At 51.0% G+C, this 26770-nt stretch overlaps 2 protein-coding genes, 1 long non-coding RNA gene and 1 other non-coding gene across 12 annotated transcripts; 3 read left to right on the top strand and 1 right to left on the bottom strand.

Annotated features, from left to right (window-relative positions):
- The first annotated feature begins 459 nt into the window (after window positions 1-459).
- Window positions 460-16337, top strand: IL17RC (interleukin 17 receptor C). 8 transcript variants are annotated; one of them, XM_050778696.1, is made up of 19 exons: window positions 460-777; window positions 1070-1091; window positions 1590-1742; window positions 1994-2068; window positions 2159-2268; window positions 3921-4032; window positions 4355-4399; window positions 6970-7109; window positions 7321-7380; window positions 10980-11034; window positions 11125-11306; window positions 11400-11450; window positions 12348-12393; window positions 12524-12645; window positions 12895-12954; window positions 13707-13755; window positions 15335-15430; window positions 15547-15585; window positions 15681-16337. In XM_050778696.1, the coding sequence occupies exons 1-19, from the start codon at window positions 673-675 to the stop codon at window positions 16307-16309; spliced, it is 2151 nt and encodes a 716-aa protein (XP_050634653.1). In that variant the 5' UTR covers window positions 460-672; the 3' UTR covers window positions 16310-16337. The 8 variants fall into 8 exon arrangements, with proteins under 8 accessions (XP_050634653.1, XP_050634656.1, XP_050634658.1 ...); XM_050778695.1 differs by having other exon boundaries at window positions 461-777; window positions 12345-12393; XM_050778698.1 differs by having other exon boundaries at window positions 461-777; window positions 6970-7070.
- LOC126949423 (U6 spliceosomal RNA) lies at window positions 2711-2813 on the bottom strand. The gene has a single exon (XR_007723727.1). It is a non-coding gene; the product is annotated as a U6 spliceosomal RNA (small nuclear RNA).
- An 817-nt stretch (window positions 16338-17154) lies between the features above and the next one.
- CRELD1 (cysteine rich with EGF like domains 1) lies at window positions 17155-26307 on the top strand. 2 transcript variants are annotated; one of them, XM_050778704.1, is made up of 10 exons: window positions 17155-17328; window positions 17551-17633; window positions 20357-20467; window positions 20811-20902; window positions 22180-22356; window positions 22441-22536; window positions 24092-24175; window positions 24351-24446; window positions 24646-24780; window positions 25629-26307. In XM_050778704.1, exons 1-10 carry the CDS (start codon window positions 17155-17157, stop codon window positions 25841-25843), a joined length of 1263 nt encoding a protein of 420 aa, XP_050634661.1. In that variant the 3' UTR covers window positions 25844-26307. The 2 variants fall into 2 exon arrangements, with proteins under 2 accessions (XP_050634661.1, XP_050634662.1); XM_050778705.1 differs by lacking the exon at window positions 25629-26307 and adding an exon at window positions 24939-25536.
- On the top strand, window positions 17640-19140 carry LOC126947735 (uncharacterized). The gene is made up of 2 exons (XR_007723184.1): window positions 17640-17978; window positions 18144-19140. It is a non-coding gene; the product is annotated as an uncharacterized LOC126947735 (long non-coding RNA).
- Window positions 26308-26770: the final 463 nt, after the last annotated feature.

Below are 26770 nucleotides of genomic sequence, written 5' to 3' on the forward strand. Positions count from 1 at the left end.
ACAGATGGGACCCCTGTCTGCCAGGCTCTGGGTCCTGGGTTCCTTCTACTCCCCATACCGCATTTCAGCAGGCAGTGGTGAAAAGCCCACTTTGTGGTGCCCTTTGGCGGTGCTTTTAGAGCTCCTGTCCCACAAAGGGTTACTGGGCCCAAAGAGTGTGTGAGGGGACCGAGTGTGCCTAGTAAGGGGAGACCTAGTGGGCCCAGGACTCCAGGGCTGTGTCCGCCTTAGGGCTGGAGTGAGTAAGAGCTCCCTTACTCAGCCATGATGCATTCGCTGTCTTCTTCAGGGGCCCCTCCCAGCCAGGTGTCAGCAGAGGGAGAGGAGAGCCAAAGAAGGAGGAGGTGGGGCCACCACCCTAGTCCAAGGCTGCTGGCTCCCAAGCCTGGTGTTGGTGGGAGGGACAGAGAGGGGCGGGAACAGTCGGCTGCCTGCCGGGAGCCAAAACGAAACCATTCTGGACTGGAAGTAGGACGAGAGTTGGAACTCGCAGGACAGGGAGTGCACAAACTATCCAGCACAGCCCCCTCTGCCCCCTCTGGAGGCTGGGGAGGGATTCCAGCCCCTGCCACCCACAGACACGGGCTGACTAGGGTCAGGGGTAGGGTGTCTGCCCCCCTTAGGGGGGGCAGCACAGGGCCTCAGGCCTGGGTACTGCCTGGCATCTAGAAGATGCCTGTGCCCTGGTTCTTGCTGTCCTTGGCACTGGGTCGAAGCCCCATTGTCCTTTCTCTGGAGAGGCTTGTGGGGCCTCAGGACGCTACCCACTGCTCTCCGGTGAGTCTGGAACCCTGGGGAGATGGGGGAAGGCTCAGAGTTCAGTTCTTGGCTCAGCAAAGCCTTAGCCTGGCTCCTGTCACTGCTGCCACCGCCAGAACTGCCCTGTCTGGTCTGTCTGGTACTGATGGGAGAAGAGAAGAATGGGGAAGGGGCAAAAGCTGGGTCTGTCTTCCTCTGGGAGGGTCTGGGAATACGGAGCCCCAGAAAAAGGTAGGTGGAGGTCTCAGGCAAAGAACAGTGCCTAGAAGGTGGGGGAACAAATTCTGACTCTCCTTTCCTTCCTTCCCAGGGCCTCTCCTGCCACCTCTGGGGTAAGTATCCCTACTTTTTTTTTTTTTGAGACGGAGTCTCGCTATGTCGCCCAGGGTGGAGTGCAGTGGCCGGATCTCAGCTCACTGCAAGCTCCGCCTCCCGGGTTTTTACGCCATTCTCCTGCCTCAGCCTCCCAAGTAGCCGGGACTACAGGCGCCCACCACCTCGCCCGGCTAGTTTTTTGTATTTTTTAGTAGAGACGGGGTTTCACCGTGTTAGCCAGGATGGTCTCGAACTCCTGACCTCATGATCCGCCCGTCTCGGCCTCCCAAAGTGCTGGGATTACAGGCTTGAGCCACCGCGCCCGGCCAGTATCCCTACTTTTAAAAAGAATTTCCCAGGTTGGCTAAAGGGAGCAGAGCTGTCCCCCAGGTCCATGCCCTCCATGTCCACCTCAGCCCCAGAGAGCCAAGTTCTTTGGCTCTCTGGGTATGTCAGGTGCCACCAAATTCTGGGCTTGGAACAGCTTCAGCTCCCACCCACCCCTCCACACACAGACAGTGACATACTCTGCCTGCCTGGGGACATCGTGCCTGCTCCGGGCCCCGTGCTGGCGCCTACGCACCTGCAGACAGAGCTGGTGCTGAGGTGCCGCAAGGAGACCTACTGTGACCTCTGTGTGCGTGTGGCTGTCCACTTGGCCGTGCATGGTGAGCAAGTCATCCTGTGACAATGCATGTGAGTGTGTCTGGGGTGGGCATGAGAGCCAGGGAATCTCTCAGGCAGTGCTGGGCATCCTCAGTGTTCTCCTGGAGGACACCAGCAGAAGGACTCCCAGGCCAGTGTGGTCTCCCCAGCCTCTGCTTCCCAGCACTGGGCTTTCCAGAAGGAAGCCAACCCCAAAGCCAGTCAGCCCAGAGCAGGGGGCCTCACCCAGGGCCTTGCTCTTGGGTCCTTCTAGGGCACTGGGAAGAACCTGAAGATGAGGAAAAGTTTGGAGGAGCAGCTGACTCAGGGGTGGAGGAGCCTAGGAATGGTGAGGAGAACCTGGCTGGCCCAAGTGCCCCATGCCAAGGCCTGGCCTGCCACTCCTGGGCCTGACCGACCCCTGCCCTGTTGCCCACAGCCTCTCTCCAGGCCCAAGTCGTGCTCTCCTTCCAGGCCTACCCTACTGCCCGCTGCGTCCTGCTGGAGGTGCAAGTGCCTGCTGCCCTTGTGCAGTTTGGTCAGTCTGTGGTATGCAAAATAATAATAATAATAACCTTCTAAACCTAAAATCCAATAAAACACTTTCACATGCATTATCTCTTTGAGGATTACAAAAGAATTAAATTTATTGAAACCCTTCAGTACCAGGCATTACAGTCAGTGTTTTACAGGTATCAACTTATTTCTCACAACAGCCATGTGAGGTGGGACTATTCTTTTGATTCTGATCAGCGCTGTGGCCAAGTCCCTTCAGCCTGTTATGCCTCAGCCTTTATGTCTGTAAAATGGGGATAAGAATAGTTCTACTTCATATGCTTGACTATGAGAAATCACCAAGCAGTTTTCCTGGGTGCTTCTACTATTTTACCCTCCCACCAGCAGTGTATGGGAGTTTTAGTTGCTTCCCATCTTTGCCAGCACTTGATGGTGTGATTTTATTTTATTTTTAAATTAAATATATTTGAATTTTAAGTATATGGAACCCTCCATGAATTTGCATGTCATCCTCAGGCAGGGGCCATGCTAATCTTTTCTGTATTGTTCCAGTTGTAGTATATGTGGTGCCAAAACAAGCATAGTGTTGTAATTGTAATAATTTTACTGCATATGTAGCGGTTTATCATTGTGGTTTTAATTTGTATCTCCCAATGACTGATGAAGTTGAGCACTTTTTTCACATGCTTATTGGCTATTTGTGTAACTTCCTTGTGAAACATCTCTTAAAGATTTTTTTTTTTTTTTTTTTGCCACATAAAAAAAGAATAGTCCTGGCCGAGATCCCGCCACTGCACTCCAGCCTGGGTGACAGAGAGAGACTCCGTCTAAAAAAAAAAAAAAAAAAAAAAAAAAAGAATAGTCCCACCTCATATGACTGTTATGAGAATTAAATTAAGTTGATACCTGTAAAACACTGGATGTAATGCCTGGCACTGAAGAATTTCGATAAATTTAATTCTTTTGTAATCCTCAAAGCTACCTGATGAACTAGGCATTATTATTATCCTCATTTTCCAGATAGAGAAAGTGAGGCTTGAAAAGGGGAGGTCTGTGGGCTGGATGCACTTCTCTGTACTCTTGGACCAAAAGAAGAGTCCTACCATACATAGCATGGTATACTTACCATGGTGTAAGTACCATGGAGCAGGGTGTTGGGGCTTCTCCCTGCCTCAGGAGGCCACATGTGCTTGGAAGATCTATTTCCACTGGGGTCAAATCACTCAAACCCTCCAACCTCCAGCTGCCAGCCAATATCCTTTTATCTGGAGAACTGTAGATTGGGAGAACATCTGCTTGGTCCATGTCACAAGCAGTTGTAAGGAACACTGAGGCACTGGGTTGAATGGGAGAACCACTTCTGTGGGGAAGGGTGTCCCATATTGCGCTGGGGTGTCTCATCTCCTTAGCTTTGGCCAGGTGATCTAGCACAGCAGGGTGGGGCAGGGATTTAAATGTCTAGGGCCTTTTCCCGTCCTGGTGACACTCTTACTGAGGACATTTGCTTTAGAACTGAGGCCCCTTGAAGGAAAGGTGAATGGTAGATTTCAGGCTATACAGTATAAATACAGTCATTGGTTGTGGGAGAAGGGCAGTGAGCAGAGTGGTCCCTGCAGATGATCCCACAGCCCTTGGCCTGGATCTGAGCCCTGCACCACCAGCCTTCCCCACCCCTCTCCTCACAGGGCTCTGTAGTATATGACTGCTTCGAGGCTGCCCTAGGGAGTGAGGTACGAATCTGGTCCTATACTCAGCCCAGGTACGAGAAGGAGCTCAACCTCACACAGCAGCTGCCTGGTAAGTGGACCCCCAAGTCCTGGCCCCATAGCCTCTGTCCCCTTTGGTCACTCTCCCTCCTGCTTTCACCTTCTTCTGCCTCCATCCACTCTCTGGCAGGGGTCTGTGCTCTAATCCTTCCCAGAGTCAGTCCCTCGGGCCTTCTCTCCCTGGGTCACATGGCTTTCCAGCCCCTGGGGAAGGTGCTTTGAGCATTGGATAGATGTGGGTGGTATGTAGGGGATGGGGAGCCATTCTTAATGCCCTCCTGGGAGTCAGATTGCCCCCACTTCTTTCCTCGGCCCCCAGCCCCACTGGAGGCTCTTCTGTGATCTCTCCCCAGACTGCAGGGGGCTCGAAGTCCGGAACAGCATCCCGAGCTGCTGGGGTAGGGGCTAGGGCCAGTGGGCTGGGAGGAGGGAGGGGCAGGGTCTAGAGTATGAGAGACCCTTGGAGTCCACTTCTGATATGGGCTGCCACATCTCAGAAGCTCACAGAACACATTCATTCATTCATTTATTCATTCATTCATTCATAACACATTAATTGCAGTATCTGCTCCTCTGTGCTAAGCACTGGGAATAGAAAGATGAATTTTGGGTCAGGCTCAGTGGCTCACGCCTGTAATCCCAGCACTTTGGGAGGCCAAGGTGGGAGGATTGCTTGAGCTCAAAAGTTCGAGACCAGCCTGGGCAACATGGCAAAACCCCGTCTTTACCAAAAACACAAAAATTAACAGGGCATGGTGGTGTGCATTTGTGGTCCCAGCTACTCGTGAGGCTGAGGCAGGAGAATCGCTTGAGCCTGGGAGGCAGAGGCTGCAGTAAGCCGAGACTGCACCATTGCACTACAGCCTGGGTGACAGAACAAGACTCTTGTCTCAAAAAACAAAAAACAAAAAACAAAAAACTTGAAATAAAAGCTAAGAAAGTCAAGGGTCTGACTTTTTTCCCATGTACTATTTGGATTTTGCTTTGGTTTTATATTTTCTTCTTTATTGTGTATAACATACATACATAAAAGTATGTAAAGGGTACTGATTTTCATGTCCAGTTTTTTTTTTTTTTTTTTGGCGGAGTCTTGCTCTGTCACCCAGGCTGGAGTGTAGTGGTGCGACCTCAGCTCACTGCAACCTCCACCTCCTGGGTTCAAGTGATTCTTCTGCCTCAGCCTCCCAAGTAGCTGAGATTACAGACATGCACCACCATACACAGCTAATTTTTGTATTTTTAGTAGAGATGGGGTTTCACCATGTTGGCCAGGCTGGTCTTAAACTCCTGACCTCGTGATCCTCCCGCCTTGACCTCCCAAAGTGCTGGGATTACAGGCGTGAGTCGAGGCCTCCAGCCAATTCATTTTTATGTATGTATACACTTGCATAACTAGCACCCAGATCAATACATAAATACTGTGATGTTTTCTGAATTACTAAATTTTTTCAACTTCATTTTCTTTTTGGCTTCTTAAAATTAAAGTTGGCCTGCCTCTTTGGCAACTCATTAAAGACTATTCAAAACCAGAGTTTTAAAAACACAGATATATATCATGCATTTCATTTCTTCCTTCATTAAGTAGACATTGATTCATTTATTCAACAGATATTTATTAATTTCTGTGTACCAGGCAAATCCCTGGACACTGGAAATATTAATAAATCAATAAATCAAGATGACAAAAAACCCCGACCCCATGGAACTGGTGTCAGGGTCAGGGTGGGGGTGAGGAAGGACACAACAAACACATGGAGATGTGAAGAATGCAGGAAGTTAGACAGTGATTAGCACTAAGGAGAACATTTGTGGAAGGGGTGGGAAAGGTTGGGAGTGGCAGAGGTCAGGGATGGTCTCACTCTGGTGAGCAGAGACCTGAAAGAGGTGAGAGAGGAGCCATATATCTGAGGGAAGAGAGAATAGCCAGCACAAAGGGCCTGGGGTGGGAGTATGTCAGGGGTGTTTAAGAAATAGTAAGAAGGGGGCCAGGCGTGGCGGCTCACGCCTGTAATCTCAGCACTTTGGGAGGCCGAGGTGGGCGGATCACGAGGTCAGGAGATCCAGACCATCCTGGCTAACACGGTGAAACTCCGTCTCTACAAAAAATACAAAAAAGTTGGCCGGGCGTGGTGGTGGGTGCCTGTAGTCCCAGCTACTCGGGAGCCTGAGGCAGGAGAACAGCGTGAACCCCGGGAGGCGGAGCTTGCAGTGAGCCAAGACTGTGCCACTGCACTCTAGCCTAGGTGACAGAATGAGACACTGTCTCAAGAAAAAAAAAAAGAGAGAGAGAAATAGTAAGGAGGTCCTTAATAACACTGCAGCAGAGTTATTAAGGACACAAGTGCCATAGGCTGCACGTGGTGGCTCACGTCTGCAATTCCAGCACTTTGGGAAGCTGAGGCAGGAGGATTGCTTGAGGTCAGGAGTTCAAGACCAGCCTGTCCAACATGAACGAAACCCCATCTCTACTAAAAATACAAAAATTAGCCAGGCGTGGTGACGCATGCCTGTAATCCCAGTTACTCGGGTGGCTGAGGCAAGAGAATCACTTGAATCCAGGAGGTGGAGGTTGCAGTGAGCTATCGCACCACTGTACTCCAGCCTGGGCAACAGAGTGAGACTGCCTCTCAAAAAAAAAAAAAAAAAAAAAAAAAGGACACAAGTGTCAAGAGGTGAGATCAGAAAGGTCACAGTTGACTTGTTTTAAATGACTTGTTTTAAAGAGGTTACAGATCTTTCTGGCTGCAGAGGGAAAATAGCTGTCCTCAGACCACACACTAGGGCCTCCACAGGCTTAGCTCTGGGCAGCTGCTAGGGGCAAAGTCTGGTCTGAGGTGAGGACACACGCTCTGTCCTCCAAGAGCCTCCCAGTCTAAGGGGGTTGAAAGAAACTCCAAAGGGTCAGTCAGGTATGCAGAAGAGGTGAGGAAGTCTAAGCTGTGCTCTCTCTCTTTGCCTCTCCCACCAGCCCTGCCCTGGCTCAACGTGTCAGCAGATGGTGACAATGTGCATCTAGTTCTGAATGTCTCTGAGGAGCAGCACTTTGGCCTCTCCCTGTACTGGAATCAGGTCCAGGGCCCCCCAAAACCCCGGTGGCACAAAAACCTGGTGAGGCCTCCCCCTTCCCAAGTCCATTCCCACTGTAGGCCAATGCCTGTGCAAAGGACGCAGTGCCTTATCAAAGAGGACCCTTGAAGAGGACTCACCCCAAGCAAGGGAACACTGGTGGGGGAACTTCCGCCTTCCTGGTTTCCTTGACTTTGGCGTCCTCCTCTTCCTCCTTATCTTCTCCAACCTCCTTCCTTTATTTGTTCCACAGACTGGACCGCAGATCATTACCTTGAACCACACAGACCTGGTTCCCTGCCTCTGTATTCAGGTAGGAGCAGAGTCCAGCTGGGTGCCAGAAGAGGAATGGGAAGATGATGATGGGGGTGATCCCTGCCTTCCTGGTCTCACCATTCTTCAAACCCTTCATTGAGGTGGAGACTGTGGCTCCCTGGGGTGGCTGGCCCTTCCTTGACCCTTGCTGTCCTATGCCTTCTGTCTATTACATTCCCTGAATGCTCTCCCTGATCCTCCACAGAACTCCTACTGATACTTCATGGCCCCATTCAAATATCACCTTCTCCTTGAAGCCTTTCCCTACTCCTCCAGTTCTGTCTTTGTGTTCCCCTGGGGGGCAGAGCATGTGCTACGAACTTGGACTGGTTTGAATCTTGGCTCTTGCCATTTGCTAGTTGTGTAACCTTGGGCAAGTCACTTCACCTCTGTGAGCCTGTTTCTCATCTATAAAATGGGAATAATAATAGTAACAGCTTCTTGGGGCTGTTATAAGAATGTGTGCCACATCCAGGCTTAAACCTGCTGGCTCTTTCCTCTTCCTCTGCACATTTATTTATTTTTTTAGACAAGGTCTCACTCTGTTGCCCAGGCTGGAGTGCAGTGGCACAATCATGGCACACTGCAGCCTCAGTCCCCTGGGTTCAAGTGATCCTCCTGCCTCAGCCTCCCAAGTAGCTGGAACTACTGGTGAGCACTACCATACTCAGCTAGTTTTTTTGTTTTGTGTAGAAATGTGATCTTGCTATGTTACCCAGGCTGTTCTGAATTCCTGGGCTTATGTTATCCTCCCACCTCAGCCTCCCACCAAGTGCTGGGATTATAAGCATGAGCCACTGTGGCTGGCCCCGATTGCACTTTTTTTTTTTTTTTTGAGACAGAGTCTCACTCTGTTGCCCAGGCTGGAGTGCAGTGGCGTGATCTCGGCTCACTGCAAGCTCCGCCTCCCGGGTTCACACCATTCTCCTGCCTCTGCCTCCTGAGTAACTGGGACTACAGGTGTCTGTGACCACGCCCGGCTAATTTTTTTGTATTTTCAGTAGAGACAGGGTTTCACCTTGTTAGCCAGGATGGTCTCGATCTCTCGACCTCATGATCCGCCCGCCTCGGCCTCCCAAAGTGCTAGGATTACAGGCATGAGCCGCCATGACTGGCCCCTGATTGCACATTTAATTTGTCATCAGGTCTCATCCATCTTACCTCTGACATTAATGTCCCTCATTCTCTTTCCCCCTCCTCTCCATCTCAGTCCAGCTTGGAGCTCTATCATCTCTTTTCTAGACTGTTTCAATACTTCCAAGCTCCCCTCCCTTCCAATCACTTTCCTGGCATTCTGGGCCCATATTCTGCCCCCAGTGGTGCCTTTTCACTGTATTTTCCCCATGATTCTCCTTCATGAGAACACTGTTACATCCAGTGGAGCTACTTACCAAGATACACCCATCTCCCTGCCTTTTCTCAGGTGATTCCCATTACCTCAAATACCCTCACCTCTTTCCCAAAGCTTTTCCCCAACCACCCAGCCTCTCCTAGTTCCAAATCCCCTTGCACTTCTATCTTTCCTTGTCCATTTATCACTTCATTTATTTTATTTTCTTAAAATTTTTTCTTTTTTTCTTTTTTTTTAGACACAGCATCTTGCTCTGTCACCCATGCTAGAGTGCAGTGGCATGAACACGGTTCATTGCAGCCTCAAACTCCCAGGCTCAAGGGATCCTCCTGCCTCAGCCTCTGAGCAGCTGGAACTGCAGGCATGGGCCACCATGCCTGGCTAATTGTTTCCTTTTTTGTGTTGTTGTTTTTTAATACGGAGTTTCACTCTTTTGCCCAGGCTGGAGTGCAGTGGCGAGTACAGTGGCGTGATCTCGGCTCACTGCAACCTCTGCCTCCCAGGTTCAAGCCATTCTCCTGCCTCAGCCTCCCAAGTAGCTGGAATTACAGGCACATGCCACCACACCTGGCTAATTTTCGTATTTTTAGTAGAGACGAGGTTGGTCAGGCTGGTCTCAAATTCCTGACCTCGTTATCCGCCCGCCTCGGCCTCCCAAAGTGCTGGAATTATAGGCGTGAGCCACCGTGCCCAGCCTGTTTTCATTTTTTAATGTTTTGTGGCGATGGGCCACCACACCCAGCTCGATCACGTCCTTTCTTATTTGGGCATCTAATTTCTTCTTGTACACAACAGATGCTCAATAAATATTATGAAATGAGTGAGTGCTTTACTAATTTATATAAATATTTTATCCTTACTACAAGTGTGAGTTTGTGATTTCCTTGAAGGCAAGCAAATCATATCTAATTCAAATGTAATAGCTTTGCAAGAGCCTTGCATGGTGCCTGGCATATAGCGCCTACTCACTGTTTTGTTTTGTTTTTAAACAAGGTAACAGTATGAGGGTCCTCACTGTTGAATGAGTGAATAAATCTTACTACCTAGCACAGCCATAGGACACAGCAGATGTTCATGAGATGTATGCTGTGATTTAAATGTCTTCATTGCCAAACACAATGCCTGCCACATAGTTGGTGTTCCTAACTAAAGGCTTGATGAATAAATTTATATATTACCTCTAGTGCTTAGCACAGAGCTATGCATGTAATAGGCACTCTTAAAACGTCTGTTGAAAGAATAAATGAATGTGTCCTTAGAACTTAGCACATTCCCTGACACATAGCAGGTGCTCACAAAGTGACTGTGGAATGAATTAAAATTAATTATCCGCCAGGCGTGGTGGCTCACACTGTAATCCCAGCACTTTGGGAGCCCAAGGTGGGTGGATCACGAGGTCAGGAGTTTGAGACCAGCCTGACCACCATAGTGAAACCCAGTCTCTACTAAAAGTACAAAAATAAGCCAGGCGTGGTGATGTATGCCTGCAGTCCCAGCTACTCGGGAGGCTGAGGCAGGAGAATCACTTGAACCCAAGAGGCAGAGGTTGTGGTGAACCAAGATCACACCACTGCACTCCAGCCTGGGCAACAGAGTGAGACTCGGTCTCAATAAATAAATAAATAAATAAATAAATAAATAAATAAATATTTAATTATCCAAGGTCCCTTGTGCCTGCCATACTGCTAAGACACAATGGTAGGCACCCATTAAAAGTCTGTTGAATGGGCCAGGTGTGGTGGCTCACACTTGTAATCCCAACACTTTGAGAGGCTGAGAGGGGCAGATCACTTGAGGTCAGGAGTTCGAAACCAGCCTGATCAACGTGGTGAAACCCCATCTCCACTAAAAATACAAAAATTAACCAGTTAGCCTGGCGCTGTGGCACACGCCTATAATCCCAGCTCCTCAGGAGGCTGAGATGGGAGAATCGCTTGAACCTGGGAGGCGGAGGTTGTAGTGAGCCAAGATTGTACCACTACACTCCAGCCTAGGCGACAAGAGCGAGACTTTATCTCAAAAAAAAAAAAAAAAAAAAAAAAGTTTGTTGAATGAAAATCTTGCCAGTGCCCAGCATTATGTTTGCTGGAAGAATAGATGTGAGCATCTCCAGGTTTTGTAAAAGGCGAGAAGACCCAGCACATACTTGTGAACTATCTGCTGAATGAGTGTGTCCCCAGTGTCTAGCAGAGGGCCAGGCACATGCCCACGGAGGGGACCTGAGCAGACCCCTGTTTCCTTTCCAGGTGTGGCCTCTGGAACCTGACTCCGTTAGGACAAACATCTGCCCCTTCAGGGAGGGTGAGCTGACCGGCCTGGGGCTGGGGTTGGGGCTGGGGCATTGCGAGCGATGGGTGCCTAGCGTGTGGTGACTGCGCCCTTTCCTTGCAGACCCCCGCGCACACCAGAACCTCTGGCGAGCAGCCCGGCTGCGACTGCTGACCCTGCAGAGCTGGCTGCTGGACGCGCCGTGTTCGCTGCCCGCAGAAGCTGCACTGTGCTGGCAGGCTCCAGGTGGGGACCCCTGCCAGCCACTGGTCCCGCCACTTTCCTGGGAGAATGTCACTGTGGACGTAAGTAAAGCAGAGGACACCTCCCGTAGTGAGGGGAGAGTGGGGAACCAGGGTCCCCCTTTTGTGATCCCACCCATTCCTCTCTTTCCACAGAAGGTTCTCGAGTTCCCATTGCTGAAAGTCCACCCTAACCTCTGTGTTCAGGTCAGAAAGGGGTGCCAAGTGCTGGGCTGGGGGTTGGACCTAGGCAGACCCCCTAGCCAAGGGGGTCTTAGTTCTTGGGCCGCTAAAGCATAGTGGTTGCCAGCTTCCTCTTTGGGAGTTCCACTATTTACTTTAGCAGTGTGTGGGACCCTGGGCAAGTCCCTTCACTTCTCTGAACGTCAGTCTCCTCATCTGTTTAATGCAGATGATAATACAGTAACTGCCTCATGGAGTGGTTGTGACGATGAAATAAGAGAAGTGCTTCCCCTTAGGAATCCGTACAGACTAAATGCTCAATAAATGTAGCCACTTTTGTTATTGCTATCCTTATTCTATTTCCATACATGTAGAATGGGTTGCTCTACAGTTTCAAAGGGTGATTATAAGAATATTCACTCATTCGAGATGTTTTTAGCAGTGCGAGTCACTGTTTTAGGCACTTGTGATAGATCCTAACATCTCTACCCTCATAGAACTTATATTGTAATGGACAAAGGCAGCCAACAGACATTGTAAATAAATTATATAATATCTTAAAATTGCATACAAATACTATGGGAAAGGAATAAGGTGGGACTGGGGTTGCAATTTTTAGCGGGATGGTCATGTGAGAAGGGAATCTCTTTGAGAAGGTTAGATGAGAGGGGAACTATGCTTTGTAAGACATAAAAACAGCTTTAGGGTCAGAAGATACTTTACACAGATGACCTCACAAGGCTGGGGCAGCGAAAGATGTAGTGACTCCTAATCACCCAGCCTTGAATCCACATCTGCTCAAGATCAGATTGAGTGCAGATTCCCAACCCAACAGGCCTTCTGTTGCCTGCCCTGTTCTGGTCTTTCTGCCTTTGGCTTTTGCTTTTCTTAGAGGCCCTAACCATGGTCTCTTCCCAGCAGGTGAACAGTTGGGAGAAGCTGCAGCTGCAGAAGTGCTTGTGGGCTGGTGAGTTGGGCATGGGGGTGGCTGGGACAGGGCCACCTCCTAGGGGTGAAGGTCAGGGCATGGGAGGTGGGCAAGTGGCCAATCCCAGCAAAGTTGGGTCTTGGTCAGAGTGGCCTCTCACCCCTTCCAGACTCCCTGGGGCCTCTCAAAGACGATGTGCTACTGTTGGAGACACGAGGCCCCCAGGACAACAGATCCCTCTGTGCCTTGGAACCCAGTGGCTGTACTTCACTACCCAGCAAAGCCTCCACGGTTAGGACTGGGTGACCCTCCTCCACAGATCTCTCCAAATGCATCTCACACCTGGCCTCAAATTTTCACTCCATCCACCCTGTGCCGGTCTCTGGGAACATGGGGGTGACTCAGACCAGGGCCATATTCAGCGGCATCACCAAAGTCTCCCAATCCCGTCTACCCCGTTCTACCCAGCTGTAGCCCGGTAGGTGCTGCCCTAAGGGTGCTACCTCCAGGTAACAGTGCCCCCATCCTTTGTCTTGGCAGAGGGCAGCTCGCCTTGGAGAGTACTTACTACAAGACCTGCAGTCAGGCCAATGTCTGCAGGTGAGCTGGTGGCAGAAGGGCCCCACCTCAATGCCCAGAGGCAACAGGCCTAAAACTAGCACTCACCTCCTGTCTATTTAGGCTTATTTTATGTTCAGCCCTGGGAAAGTTAAGAGTAAATGAAGGGCCGGGCACAGTGGCTCAAGCCTGTAATCCCAGTACTTTGGGAGGCCGAGACGGGCTCAGGAGATCGAGACCTTCCTGGCTAACATGGTGAAACCCCGTCTCTACCAAAAAAAAATACAAAAAACTAGCCGGGCGAGGTGGCGGGCGCCTATAGTCCCAGCTACTCGGGAGGCTGAGGCAGGAGAATGGCGTAAACCCGGGAGGCGGAGCTTGCAGTGAGCTGAGATCCGGCCACTGCACTCCAGCCTGGGCGACAGAGCGAGACTCTGTCTCAAACAAAACAAAACAAAAAACAAAAAAAGAGTAGACGAAGCATAGTTCCTATCCCCAAGGGGCACACTGTTGGCTAGACACCCGTAAACAGATAACCACACCTAGAGGTGCTAAGTTTTGGGTTCCAGGGAGAGCTTCCGGGAAGAATTTCTTCCTATAAGCCAGATTTGGTATGGAAGAAGTCACACCATAGGCAGTGGGCACAGCATAAACAAAGGCAGAGCAGCTGCAGGAACCCTAGCAGGGAGATATGCATAGTTGATGCTGGGAATTTGCAGATCAGGCCACCAGAGCTTGGTGAATGTTAAACACCTGGCTGCTGCCCTGGATTTGGTTCTGTTTGTATCTTACAGCTATGGGATGATGACTTGGGAGCGCTATGGGCCTGCCCCATGGACAAATGTGAGTATTGTAAGAACTGCCTTTCCTTTCTGTACCAGGAGCGGGGATCTTGACAGGGACCACTCTTGGGCACAGCACATGCAATGGCCTTGTCCTTCCCTGAGATCAGATAAACAGAGGGTCATTCCTTCATTCACTCAAAAAATATGATGAGAGCTTGCAGGAATCCCAGGAACACCAAAAAGATAAATCCCTGCCCCCTATCCCTAGAAGACTAGCAAGACATGAGCCAGTCACTTACATTTGAAGTGTGAGCTACTGAAGCACCACCAAGTGTTCAGTGCTGTAAATGCGTACAATGTGGACCTGACCTGGGTGGGGTGAAGGGCTCAGGGGGAAGGTTTCAGCAAAACTCTGAAGACTGAACTAGGGGAAGGGGGTAGAGATAGAGGGTCTTGGACAGGCAGGTTTCTGTCATGAGATAAAGATGCAGGAGCCATGTAGGGGATTTAGATCTTATGTTGAGAGCAGCAGGAGTTAAAATCAAATTTATATATATATTTTTTATTTTTTTATTTTATTTTATTTTTTTATTTTTGAGACAGAGTCTCACTCTGTCGCCCAGGCTGGAATGCAACGGCACGATCTCAGCTAACTGCAACCCCTGCCTCCCAGGTTCAAGCAATTCTCTACCTCAGCCTCCTGGGTAGCAGGGATTAATAGGCACCCGCCACCATGCCCGGCTAATTTTTGTATTTTTAGTAGAGATGGGGTTTCACCGTCTTGGCCAGGCTGGTCTTGAACTCCTGATCTCGTGATCCGCCCGCCTCGGCCTCCCAAAGTGCTGGGATTATAGTCATAAGCCACCGCGCCCGGCCCAAATTTACATTTTTAAAAGATTTCTGAGGCTGCCATGAATTAATTCAAGGTGAATCGATTAGAGGCGAAAAAAAGACAGGGCAGGGACACTAGATAGTTGCAGACACCCAGGACAGCAAGATCAAGGGCCCAGCAACCCTAGCTTAGGGGAGAATAATAGGAGCTGACATTTTAGCACTTAAGATGCTCGGCATTGTGTTAAGTGCTTTATATATATTAATATATTTAGTCCTCATACCAACCCTGTGACGTAGCTACAACTTTACAGAGGAGAAAACTGAGGCAGAAGGTGACCTTACTTATTCAAAGACCCCTAAACAGATGGAGCTATATTCATCCACTGGCTCTGACACTGTGCTGTGGACTTTGGACAAATCATTTTTTTTCTTTTTTTGAGAGGAGTCTCAACCTGTCGGCCAGGCTGGAGTGCAATGGCGCGATCTCTGCTCACTGCAACCTCTGCCTCCCGAGTTCAAGCGATTCTCCTGCCTCAGCCTCCCGAGTAGCTGGGATTACAGGCGTGCGCCACCACACCCGGCTAATTTTTTGTATCTTTAGTAGAGACGGGGTTTCACCATGTTGGCCAGGCTGGTCTTGAACTCCTGACCTCGTGATCCACCCGCCTTGGCCTCCCAAAGTGCTGGGATTACAGGCGTGACCCACCGCGCGCGGCCGTCAAATCATTTCTCTTAAGTCTCAGTTTTTCTCCTCTGTGGAAGGTGAGTGTAAGTTTCTAACTCTTCTTCCATGGGTCTCCCAGACATCCACAAGCGCTGGGCCCTCTTGTGGCTGGCCTGCCTACTCTTTGCCGCTGCGCTTTCCCTCATCCTCCTTCTCAAAAAGGATCACGCGAAAGGTGAGCGCTTCCCGGCTCCCCATTCCCCAGGGGCAGGACCAGAGTGGCTGTGGGAGTTCTCCGAGGGAAGGTGGCGGCCGAGCTCACAGGCTGCCTCCGCCCCTCTCCCCTAACAGGGTGGCTGAGGCTCCTGAAACAGGACGTCCGCTCGGGGGGTGAGTGGGAGCACGCGCTGGGCTGGGGGCCGCCCCCGGGGGGGCCAGGCCTGTGCCAGCTCACCTCTTCCCTCCCCATCTGTTTTCTCCAGCAGCGGCCGCCAGGGGCCGCGCGGCTCTGCTCCTCTACTCAGCCGATGACTCGGACTTCGAGCGCCTGGTGGGCGCCCTGGCGTCGGCGCTGTGCCAGCTGCCGCTGCGCGTGGCCGTAGACCTGTGGAGCCGTCGTGAAATGAGCGCGCAGGGACCCGTGGCCTGGTTCCACGCACAGCGGCGCCAGACCCTGCAGGAGGGCGGCGTGGTGGTCCTGCTCTTCTCGCCCGGGGCGGTGGCGCTGTGCAGTGAGTGGCTACAGGAGGGGGTGTCTGCGCCCGGGGCTCACGGCCCACACGACGCCTTCCGTGCCTCGCTCAGCTGCGTGCTGCCCGACTTCTTGCAGGGCCGGGCGCTCGGCCGCTATGTGGGGGCCTGCTTCGACAGGCTGCTCCACCCGGACTCCGTACCCGCCCTTTTCCGTACCGTGCCCGTCTTCTCACTGCCCTCCCAACTGCCGGACTTCCTGGGGGCTCTGCAGCAGCCCCGCGCCCCGCGTCCCGGGCGGCTCCAAGAGAGGGCGGAGCAAGTGTCCCGGGCCCTTCAGCCAGCCCTGGATAGCTACTTCCATCCCCCGGGGACTCCCGCGCCTGGACGCGGGTTGGGACCTGGGGCCGGGGACGGGACTTGAATAAAGGCAGACGCTGTTTTTCTACCCATGTGGCCCACACGCATCTGCGTCTCCGTGGCTGGGCTGGCAAACGTCGTCCCCTAGCCCCGCGGCCCTTTAAAGCCCGGACAGGTGCAGCTCGGTACCGCCTGTGGTTGGCTGGCGTGGGGTGACGTAATGGCACATGGCCCGTCACCATTGGCTGGGCGGCACGCTCCGCCCCCGGGACTGCAGCGCGGGTGGGGGTTGTGCGTTTTACGCAGGCTGTGGCAGCTACGCGGTGAGGAGACGGCTCACGGCGCCCGTGGGCTGGGGCGGTCGGTTCTTCCTCCTCCGTGGTTTACGAGGGTCTGGATCCTTCTCTGCCGGCTCGTGGGCCGTGCCTTTGCCCTTCTGCGAGGCCCTGAATCTGACCCCTTCCCTTCATATCCGGATCCGGGCTCCTCCCCCAAAGCCCGGGGTTCCGGACACCTCCCCCAAAACAACCCCTCTGGCCTCCTCTCCTTCAGTACTTGGAATCTGATCTCTTCTCCCTAATTCTGCGGATCCGACCCCTAATAGCCTTTATCAGACCCTCAAACAAGAGGCTGACTTCTGCCCCCTTGCCAAGGAGCGAGGCCACTTTCCTCTCCCCACCCCCATGCTAACGGGGATAACTTATTTCTCTTCTGGAATTGCATCTTATGCGCCTTTCCCCACCCATCCCCACAGCCCCTGCAGTACCCAGTTTGGCCTCTTTTGCTTGTAATAACGCACTTCCCAACGCCACGGCACCTCAGAACAGACCTTTTTCTTTCTCGCGTGGGGCCTGACTCCAGTGAAGCCTCTCCACGCCCTCTTTCTGCAGGTCCCCAGCCTGGGTAAAGATGGCCCTATGGCTCCCGAAGGGCCTGGTCCCAGCTGTGCTCTGGGGCCTGAGCCTCTTCCTCAGCCTCCCAGACCCCATCTGGCTCCAGCCCTCTCCACCTCCCCAGTCTTCTCCCCCGCCTCAGCCCCATCCGTGTCATACCTGCCGGGGACTGGTTGACAGCTTCAACAAGGTGGGTGCACCAGCAGCCTCGTTGGAGGGGAACACAGCGATTTAGAGTGGGGAACTCTGGGATGCAAATCTGCGTGGATTCAAGTTTCATTTTGGTCTCTTACTAGTTGTATGGCCCTAGGCAAGTTGCCTTTCTGTGCCTCAGTTTCCTGGTCAGTAGAACAGTGAAGTGCTAGCATGTGCCAGGCACTGTACTTAGCTATTACTAATTTTCTGTTTCCAGGGCCTGGAGAGAACCATCCGGGACAACTTTGGAGGTGGAAACACTGCCTGGGAGGAAGAGAAGTTGTCCAAATACAAAGACAGGTAAGGGGCTGCTGGGGGAATGGGTGTATATTCCCCTCCCTGCCAAATCTCTGCTCTACTGGTGGAGGGCTAGGAACTCTTGGGGAGCACTTATTCATTCAACAAATAGCACTGAACATCTATAGTATAGCAGTAAACAAGGCAAGCAAAATCCCACCTTCCTGGAGCTCACATTCTAGTAGAGAAGACAAGCAATGAATAAGTGAATAATATTATGTCAGATGAAAGAACAAACAGTGAAGCACAGTAGACTGCAGGATGGTGGGAGGCAGCGTGTTCAAGATGTGGCATTTGAACAGTGAGACCTGAAGTGAAGAAGCGAGCTATGTGACAGGAAGGAAATTGGTGTATTCGAGAAGTGGCTGGAGTGGAGTGAGCAAAGGGGAGAGTGGTAGAAGGTGAAGGCGGAGGCTTAGGGCAGAGGATGGGACTGAGCTTGGTGTATTCGAGAAGTGGCTGGAGTGGAGTGAGCAAAGGGGAGAGTGGTAGAAGGTGAAGGCGGAGGCTTAGGGCAGAGGATGGGACTGAGCTTGGTGTATTCGAGAAGTGGCTGGAGTGGAGTGAGCAAAGGGGAGAGTGGTAGAAGGTGAAGGCGGAGGCTTAGGCCTCAAAGACTACAGAAAAGAGTTTAGATTTTTTTTTGGAGTGTAATGGGAAGCTCTTGGAAGGTTATGAGCAGAAAAAGTGATACTGTCTTCTTTATACATTTAAAGATTACTCACACTGCTATGTAGCAAACAGACTGTAAGGGGCAAGGGTGGAGGAAGCAGGGAGACCAGTTTGGGAGGCAAGTGCATCATCTAGGTATGAAGGCAATACGAGCTAGTGTAGTATCTAGTGGAGGACATGGTGAAGGGGTCACAGTCTGGGTATATTTTGCAGAGAGAACAATAGGACCTGGTGATAGATTCATTATGGATATAGAGAAACGGTAGAATAAAAGATGCTTACTAGATTTTGGGCCTGAGCAACTGGGTGAATAGTGCAGCTGTTTTCTAAGATGGTGAGATGGGAAACTGAGAAGGTTTAGGGGAGGGGTGGGATGTGGTGTTCTTTGAATGTATTGGGCTGAAATGTCCATTAGACATCCAGGTAGACTCCATCCAAATCTGGAATTCAGAAAAGAGTAGGAATTGGAAACAGGAATTTGAGAGTCATCATTATATAGTCAGTATGTAAAGAAAGTCATTATGAGGAGAGCCATTATATAGTCAGTATATATAATACAGAAAGCCATTAAATAGTCAGTATGTAAAGAAAGGCATGGGAAGGATACAGAAAGCCAAGCCCTGAGCCCTGTCCTGAGCCTCCAGCTTTTCAAAGTCAAATGGAAGAGGAGTCAGCAAAGGCTCAGAGTTAGACCTGATTGTTGGTTCTTAACCTCTCAGAGCCACAGTTTCTTCGCCTGTAAAATGGGGATATTAATACCTGGTTTGCCTATTTCATAGGAGTGTGGAAAGGGCTTAATTGGGATGCCCACTAGAAATAAAGGTTTGTTATTATGTAACATTGGTCATTTTCTCTTTTCCTTTGCCGGGCATGAGTTTCCTCATTCAGGAATGAGGGCATTGGCTAAGACAACCCCAGAGGCACTTCCAGCTTTGTAATGGCTCCTGCGTTACTTGCTTTTTAAAATCACTTCCTATATGCCAGGCACTGTGTAAGACCCTTTAAATACAGGATATAAGGCATCAAATATTTATATATATATATATATATATATATATATATATATTTTAATTGTGGTAAAATACACATAAAAAATTTCCCATTAAGGACATTTAATAACATTTACAATGTTGTGCAACCATCACCACTATGTAGTTCCAGAACATTTTCATTACCCCCCAAAAAATCCTATACCTGTTACACAGCCACTCCCCATTCTCCCCTTCCTCTGGCTCTTGGCAATCACTAATTTGTGTTAGTCGAGCAGAAATTATGGATTTGCTGATTTCATTGGAATCATAAAATATATGGCCTTTTGTGTCTGGCTAGTTTCACTTAGCATAATGTTTTCAAGGTTCACCCATGCTGTAGCATATATCAATACTTATTCCTTTTTATGGCTGAATAATATTCTTGTTTGGCTGTACCACATTTTGTTTATCCATGCATCAGTTGATGGACATCTGCATTGTTTCTACCTTTTGGCTGTTGTGAGTAGTGCTGCTGTGAACATTGTGTACAAGTTTTCATTTGAACACCTGTTTTCCATTCTTTTGGGTCTATATCCAGTAGTGGAATTGGCAGGTTCTATGGCAATTCCATGTTTAACTTATTGAGGAACTGCTTTTCCACAATGGTGATGCCATTTTTTATTCCCATCTGCAGTGTGGGAGGATTCTAATTTCTCCACATCTCTGCCAACACTTGTTATAGGATGTATTTTTAGCTATATCTACCCAGCAAGGGTATTATATTCCATTGCTCAGATGCAGGAACTGATGTATGTTACAACAAACCTGCAGGGAAGGTATTGTTGTCCCCATTTTACAGATGACAAAACAAAGAGGTTCAAAGAAGTTAAGTGACTTGCCCAAGGTCCTACCACTAGATTTGAACCCAGGTCCGTCTGCTTCCCAGAACCATGATCCCTTCTATTGTACCTCATGGCCTTTCCTTTCATATTGTCACGGCACGAGGAAGGGTAGAGAGAGACCTGAGGAGGGTGGTGGGCAGGATGGGGCGTGTTTCCCACCAGCCCTGCCCTGTCTGGTCAGTGAGACCCGCCTGGTAGAGGTGCTGGAGGGCGTGTGCAGCAAGTCGGACTTCGAGTGCCACCGCCTGCTGGAGCTGAGTGAGGAGCTGGTGGAGAGCTGGTGGTTTCACAAGTGAGTGGCAAGGGGGCCTTCCCTGGGAGTGGGTCACAGGTGGGGCCTGGTGATAAGGCCTTGACTTGGCCAAGAAGCAGGGGGGTGCATGCTGGGGGCCATGTCCTGGTTCTGCTCCTTCCAAACCCAGATCTGCTAAGGACTTGCAGGGGGACTTGTGCTCCACTTGAGCCTCAGTTTACCCCTCTGCCAAATGGGCAAAGGGCATTGGTCAGATGGCCTTTTGGGTCTTATGTCCAAGCTGGGTTGAATCACAGATTCAGGCGTGGGGGAATGGGAACAGCACTTCTGACACTATCTCAGCGCCTCCTCCCCACTTCCCTCCACCCTGCCCCTGCCTCAGGCAGCAGGAGGCCCCGGACCTGTTCCAGTGGCTGTGCTCAGATTCCCTGAAGCTCTGCTGCCCCGCAGGCACCTTTGGGCCCTCCTGCCTTCGTGAGTTTTTAAGTTGCTCTTGGGGATGGGAGGGGACTGCCAAGTCCAGGTATCCAGTCCTGGCTCTGTCCCTAGCTAGCTGTGTGAACTCAGGCTACTCAGATAACTTCTCTGGACCTCAGTTCTTGCCCGCCTCACAGGGCTGGGGAGATGGGCAAATCAGTGGGGAAAGGCTTGGAGAAAGCACAGGGGCTACACTGAGTCAGATGCAGTATGGTTATCATCATGTATTAAAGAAATGATAGAGCCCCCAGCCCCTTCATTTCCCATGCCAGATCGGACTATGGTATCTTCCTGGGGAGGGGCGGGTGTTGCCCTGGAGCCCCCATGGTCACCATCTATCCTCACACACAGTCCTGGCACAAGAGCCAAACTTACTACCAGCCTCTTTTAGAACAGTCTTTCCTGAAGCTACAGATAAAGAGGTAGCTGCAAAAATGGCAAATTCAGTCTTTGTAAAAGAAACTATTGGCCGGGCGCAGTGGCTCACGCCTGTAATCCCAGCACTTTGGGAGGCCGAGGCAGGCGGATCATGAGGTCAGGAGATCGAGACCATCCTGGCAAACACGGTGAAACCCTGTCTCTACTAAAAAATACAAAAAATTAGCCGGGTGTGGTGGCGGGCGCCTGTAGTCCCATCTACTCGGGAGGCTTAGGCAGGAGAATGGCATGAACCCAGGAGGCGGAGCTTACAGTGAGCCAAGATCACGCCACTACACTCCAGCCTGGGCGACAGAGCGAGACTCTGTCTCAAAAAAAAAAAAAAAAAGAAAGAAAATATTTGTTGCAGTGGCTCGTGCCTGTAAACCCAGCACTTTGGGAGGCTGAGGCAGGAGGATCACTTGAGGCCAGGAGTTTGAGAGACCAGCCTGGGTAAATAGCAAGACCCTGTCTCTTAAAAAAAAAAAAAAAAAAAAAAAAAAAAAAAAAAAGGTGGGGCATGGTAGTGCAGCCTGTACTGTAGTCCCCCTAGGCTGAGGTGGGAGGATTGCTTGAGCCCAGGAGTTCGAGGCTGCAGTGAGCTATGATCATGTCATTGCCTGGGAAACAGAGCAAGACCCTGTCACTAAAAATAAATAAATAAATAAAAGGTTTGTAAAATCTGATTATTCCACAAGAGGAAATTGGTTAAGTAAATTTCACTTTTATGACAAAATATTATGTCACTAAAATTAATTGTCTTCTCCAAAAATGTTACTGATATGCAGAGCAGAAAATATTCTCTTGTATGTCAAGGTTGTATAGACGACCTCACCTGGTTTGGTGTCTTCCCACAGCCTGTCCTGGGGGCACAGAGAGGCCCTGTGGTGGCTACGGGCAGTGTGAAGGGGAAGGGACACGAGGGGGCAGCGGGCAGTGTGACTGCCAAGCCGGCTACGGGGGTGAGGCCTGTGGCCAGTGTGGCCTTGGCTACTTCGAGGCAGAACGCAACGCCAGCCATCTGGTATGTTCGGGTAGGTAGCCAAAAGGTGTGGCACTGGGCAGGGGCAGATGGGGTATCTGCCTGCCTATCCTCATGCTGCCCCCATTCCACCCAGCTTGTTTTGGCCCCTGTGCCCGATGCTCAGGACCTGAGGAATCAAACTGTTTGCAATGCAAGAAGGGCTGGGCCCTGCACCACCTCAAGTGTGTAGGTAAGTGGGGCTCTAGCTAGGTCTGGGGAAGATGGGCAGGGGCCTGGGCTTGGTCCTTCATTCTCTCAACACAAGCCTGGGCTAAACTAGCCTAGGCCTCACCTTCATGGAGATCAAGTAACCAGATACTTACAGTCCAGTACACAGGTACTGTGTAGTATAGTCCCTGTGTACAGTGAGAGATGCCTCTGATCTAGTTCAGTGGAAGTGGTGATGGGGAATCAGGAAAGGCTTCTTGGAGGAGGTGCTACTTTGGCCAAGTCTTAAAAATTGAGGAAGGGGCTGGGCGCGGTGGTTCACGCCTGTAATCCCAGCACTTTGGGAGGCCAAAGAGGGCAGATCACAAAGTCAGGAGATCGAGACCATCCTGGCTAACGCAGTGAAACCCCATCTCTACTAAAAATACAAAAAATTAGCTACTCAGGAGGCTGAGGCAGAAGAATGGCATGAACCCGGGAGGCGGAGCTTGCAGTGAGCCAAGATCGCGCCACTGCACTCCAGCCTGAGCAACAAAGCAAAACTCCATCTCAAAAAAAAAAAAAAAAAAAAAAATTGAGGAAGGGTTGGCCAGGAGAATGAGGACCCTGAACTTGGGGTCAGGAAACCTGGGTTTAAGACTTGGTTGGTCCCAGCCTAGCCACTTACTTAGACTAGAGTAGAGGCTAAGCTGTTATAACAAAAATCCTCAAAAGACTGTGGCTTAAAGAATATACAGGTTGGCCGGGCATGGTGGCTCACTCACGCCTCTAATCCCAGCACTTTGGGAGGCCGAAGGGGGGTGGATCACCTGAGATCAGGAGTTCAAGACCAGCCTGGCCAACATGGCAAACCCAGTCTCTACTAAAAATACAAAAATTAGCCAGCCGTGGTGGCAGGTGCCTGTAATCGCAGCTACTCGGGAGGCAGAGGCAGGAGAATTGCTTGAACCCAGGAGGCAGAGGTTATAGCGAGCTGAGATCACACCATTGCACTCTAGCGTGGGTAACGAGAGCAAAACTCCATCTCAAAAAAAAAAAAAAAAAAAAGAATCTAGAGGGTAGAGGTTTATTTTTTTTCCTCATATTACAGTCCCAAAGTGAGTAGTCCAGGCTGGCAGGGGAGCTGTGCTAGTCACAATCGTTCCAGTACCCAGATCATTCCTGTAACTTCCTGCACAATCATCCCCTTGGGCATTGTCTGCATGGTGGAAGCTGAGTCCTGGGCATCTCCGTGTCCCATGTCCCAGCACTCAGGAAGGGAGAAGGGAAAGAAAGTGCATTGAGGAGTCTAAGCATTGTTTTAAGACCAAGATAACAGTGGAGCTCACCACTCCTGTTTACATCCTGTTGGCCACAACTCAATCACAGGGACACGCTTAGCTTCAAGACAGATTGGAAAATGTGGTCTCTGGCTGGGCAGCCTGAAGTCCAGCTGCACGTCTGCTTCTGTGTTGGTAGACAGCTTGCAGTCCCTGCCATACCATTTAATCCCAGGCAAGACCATTCCCCAGTGGCTCTGGCCTCAGCTTCCCTACTAAATAGGGATCGAAATTCTCACCCTGCTCACCTCTCTGCAGACATTGATGAGTGTGGCACAGAGGGAGCCAACTGTGGAGCCGACCAATTCTGCGTGAATACTGAGGGCTCCTATGAGTGCCGAGGTCAGTGTCTGCTTCTGCAGTGGGGATGTGAGGAGGGCAGGAGGAGTTGCTCCACACCTGTCCCTCCAAACCTTCCCCTTCTCAGGCTTCAGAGCACCCCCAGGCCTCCTCTTCTGGAGCATGGCTCTCCTGGGCCTAGGAGCACATCTCACCCTCATCTCTCTCCTGTCTCCAGACTGTGCCAAGGCCTGCCTAGGCTGCATGGGGGCAGGGCCAGGTCGCTGTAAGAAGTGTAGCCCTGGCTACCAGCAGGTGGGCTCCAAGTGTCTCGGTGAGTCTCCTGCTGATGGGACACAGGCACCTGGGAGTGCCTCACCCAGCATGAATGGTGAAGGGGCTGGAATATGGGGAAGGAAGGGTGGAATGTTGCCTGTGCAAGGGCAGAGGGTAGTGTTGAGAGATGGACAAGATGGAGTCGGGGTGCTGGGTGGGGGGCCTTAGCAGGACTCTGACCCCTCCCTTCCCCCAAGACGTGGATGAGTGTGAGACAGAGGTGTGTCCCGGAGAGAATGAGCAGTGTGAAAACACCGAGGGCGGTTATCGCTGCATCTGTGCCGAGGGCTACAAGCAGATGGAAGGCATCTGTGTGAAGGAGCAGATCCCAGGTGAGCCCTGGGGTGGGAGAGGGGAGGTCCTCATTCAAATAGAGGGCAGGCAAGCCCCTTCCCCAGGTAGCAGTGGCAGCTCGAGTCCTGCCCCACCCCTACTGCCACCCAGCCCCCTGGAGGCTGCACTGAGACCAGGCTGTACATCTGATCTCCAGGTTGGCTCTCAGCAGCCTTACACTTTCCAGGGTACAAAGGGAATCAGACTTGGCATCAAATCAGTCTGCCTCCCTAACCTGTTTCCTCATCTATCCAATGGGACCAGTGTTTGCCCTGGCCTGCTGAGAGCTGTTCTAGGCTGGGGGTGTGGTGAGATGCAGGGTAATCACAACAGTGATGGCAGGGACCATTTCCCCAGCAATTACTATGTGAGATGCTGTTCTAGGTGCATTCCTCATCTTAACTTATTTAACCCCTGAAACAGCCCGACGCTGGAGGTCGGGTTCTCATCCCCATTCTAACTATGTAAAAACTAAGATGCAGAGAGATGAAGCTACTTTCCCAGGGCTATATGGCAAGCAAGTTGCAGAGCTGAGATCCCAATCCAGACAGTCTGACCGTGGAATGAGACTCATACATGTAATAAGTGCTCTGCCCCCAACTTGTCTACCACATGGCCTTGGCAAGTCCAACCCCTTTACCTCTCTGAGCCTCACTTTCCCATTTAGTGAGACAGGGATGGTAACTGCCTCTTGCAGCGTGGTTTTGAGCAGTAAATGTTGTGTGCCTGGCTTGCTGGGCAGGCCTGGTGGCCATGATGATCAGGTGCATGGGAGTTCTGGGGAGGCTCCAAGAACTGCCAGGAACAGGGATACGAGTGCCAGGCTGCATCTCTCGCTCCTCTGCAGAGTCGGCGGGCTTCTTCTCAGAGATGACAGAGGACGAGTTGGTGGTGCTGCAGCAGATGTTCTTTGGCGTCATCATCTGTGCACTGGCCACGCTGGCTGCTAAGGGCGACTTGGTGTTCACTGCCATTTTCATCGGGGCTGTGGCAGCCATGACTGGCTACTGGTTGTCAGAGCGCAGTGACCGTGTGCTGGAGGGCTTCATCAAGGGCAGATAATCTTGGCCACCACTTGTAGGATCTCCTCCCACCTACGCTGCCCCCAGAGCTTGGGCTGCCCTCCTGCTGGACACTCAGGACAGCTTGGTTTATTTTTGAGAGTGGGGTAAGCAACCCTACCTGCCTTACAGAGCAGCCCAGGTACCCAGGTCTGGGCAGACAAGGCCCCTAGGGTAAAAAGTAGCCCTGAAGGTGGATACCATGAGTTCTTCACCTGGCGGGGACTGGCAGGCTTCACAATGTGTGAATTTCAGAAGTTTTTCCTTAATGGTGGCTGCTAGTGAGCTTTGGCCCCTGCTCAGGATGAGGGGATCCTCACAGTGGTGGGGCCGTCACAGCCCCCTCCTGCCAGCTGCATGCCAGCCCCCTCCTGCCAGCTCGTTCTGTGTTCACCACATCCCCACCCCTCATTGCCATTTATTTATTCATCTCAGGAAATAAAGAAAGGTCTTGGAAAGTTAAAAGGCTTCAGTCTTACTACCTGTTCCACCACCCCCCACCTTAGGGAAATTTCCTAGAATCCTGGGAAATTGAGGGCTTCCCTGATGGTGAGTGGAGAAAAGATAGAGGAGAAGGTTGCCCCTGAAGTGCTGTTAGGAGAAGGAGGGTAGAGGAACCAGCCTTAGGATGGTTCCATGCCAGCTGTCATTTGGCAAAGGACCCTGGACAGATGACTTTTGCCTCTGAACTTCACTCTTCTCTTTCCTCAAATGGGCTTCATAATGCTTTCCACTCAGACTTAACATGAGAATTAAATTAGGTCATAAATGTGAAGACCTGGACAGTACACAAGAGATGTTCAATAAGTGTGGTCGCCATTATGACCAGGGCCTCCAAGCCTCAAGCAACCTTTCCTCAAAGTCCTCCCCTCTGTCCAATACACAGGACTTAGAATGACTGGGAGGCAGGGCCTCCAGTCTCTCCTTC

This window comes from Macaca thibetana, chromosome 2, assembly GCF_024542745.1.
Source record: "Macaca thibetana thibetana isolate TM-01 chromosome 2, ASM2454274v1, whole genome shotgun sequence".
Taxonomy (NCBI): Eukaryota; Metazoa; Chordata; class Mammalia; order Primates; family Cercopithecidae; genus Macaca; species Macaca thibetana.

What these genes read in the sequence shown, in the direction of transcription:
- CRELD1 (XM_050778704.1), top strand. Translation starts at nt 17,155, where the DNA reads ATGGCCCTATGGCTCCCGAAGGGCCTGGTCCCAGCTGTGCTCTGGGGC. An exon ending in GGGCTCCTATGAGTGCCGAG is followed by an intron (nt 24,176 to 24,350) that starts GTCAGTGTCTGC and finishes TCCTGTCTCCAG; the next exon opens with ACTGTGCCAAGGCCTGCCTA. An exon ending in TGTGAAGGAGCAGATCCCAG is followed by an intron (nt 24,781 to 25,628) that starts GTGAGCCCTGGG and finishes GCTCCTCTGCAG; the next exon opens with AGTCGGCGGGCTTCTTCTCA.
- IL17RC (XM_050778695.1), top strand. Translation starts at nt 673, where the DNA reads ATGCCTGTGCCCTGGTTCTTGCTGTCCTTGGCACTGGGTCGAAGCCCC. An exon ending in CCCGGTGGCACAAAAACCTG is followed by an intron (nt 7,110 to 7,320) that starts GTGAGGCCTCCC and finishes TTTGTTCCACAG; the next exon opens with ACTGGACCGCAGATCATTAC. An exon ending in ACAGGACGTCCGCTCGGGGG is followed by an intron (nt 15,586 to 15,680) that starts GTGAGTGGGAGC and finishes TTTCTCCAGCAG; the next exon opens with CGGCCGCCAGGGGCCGCGCG.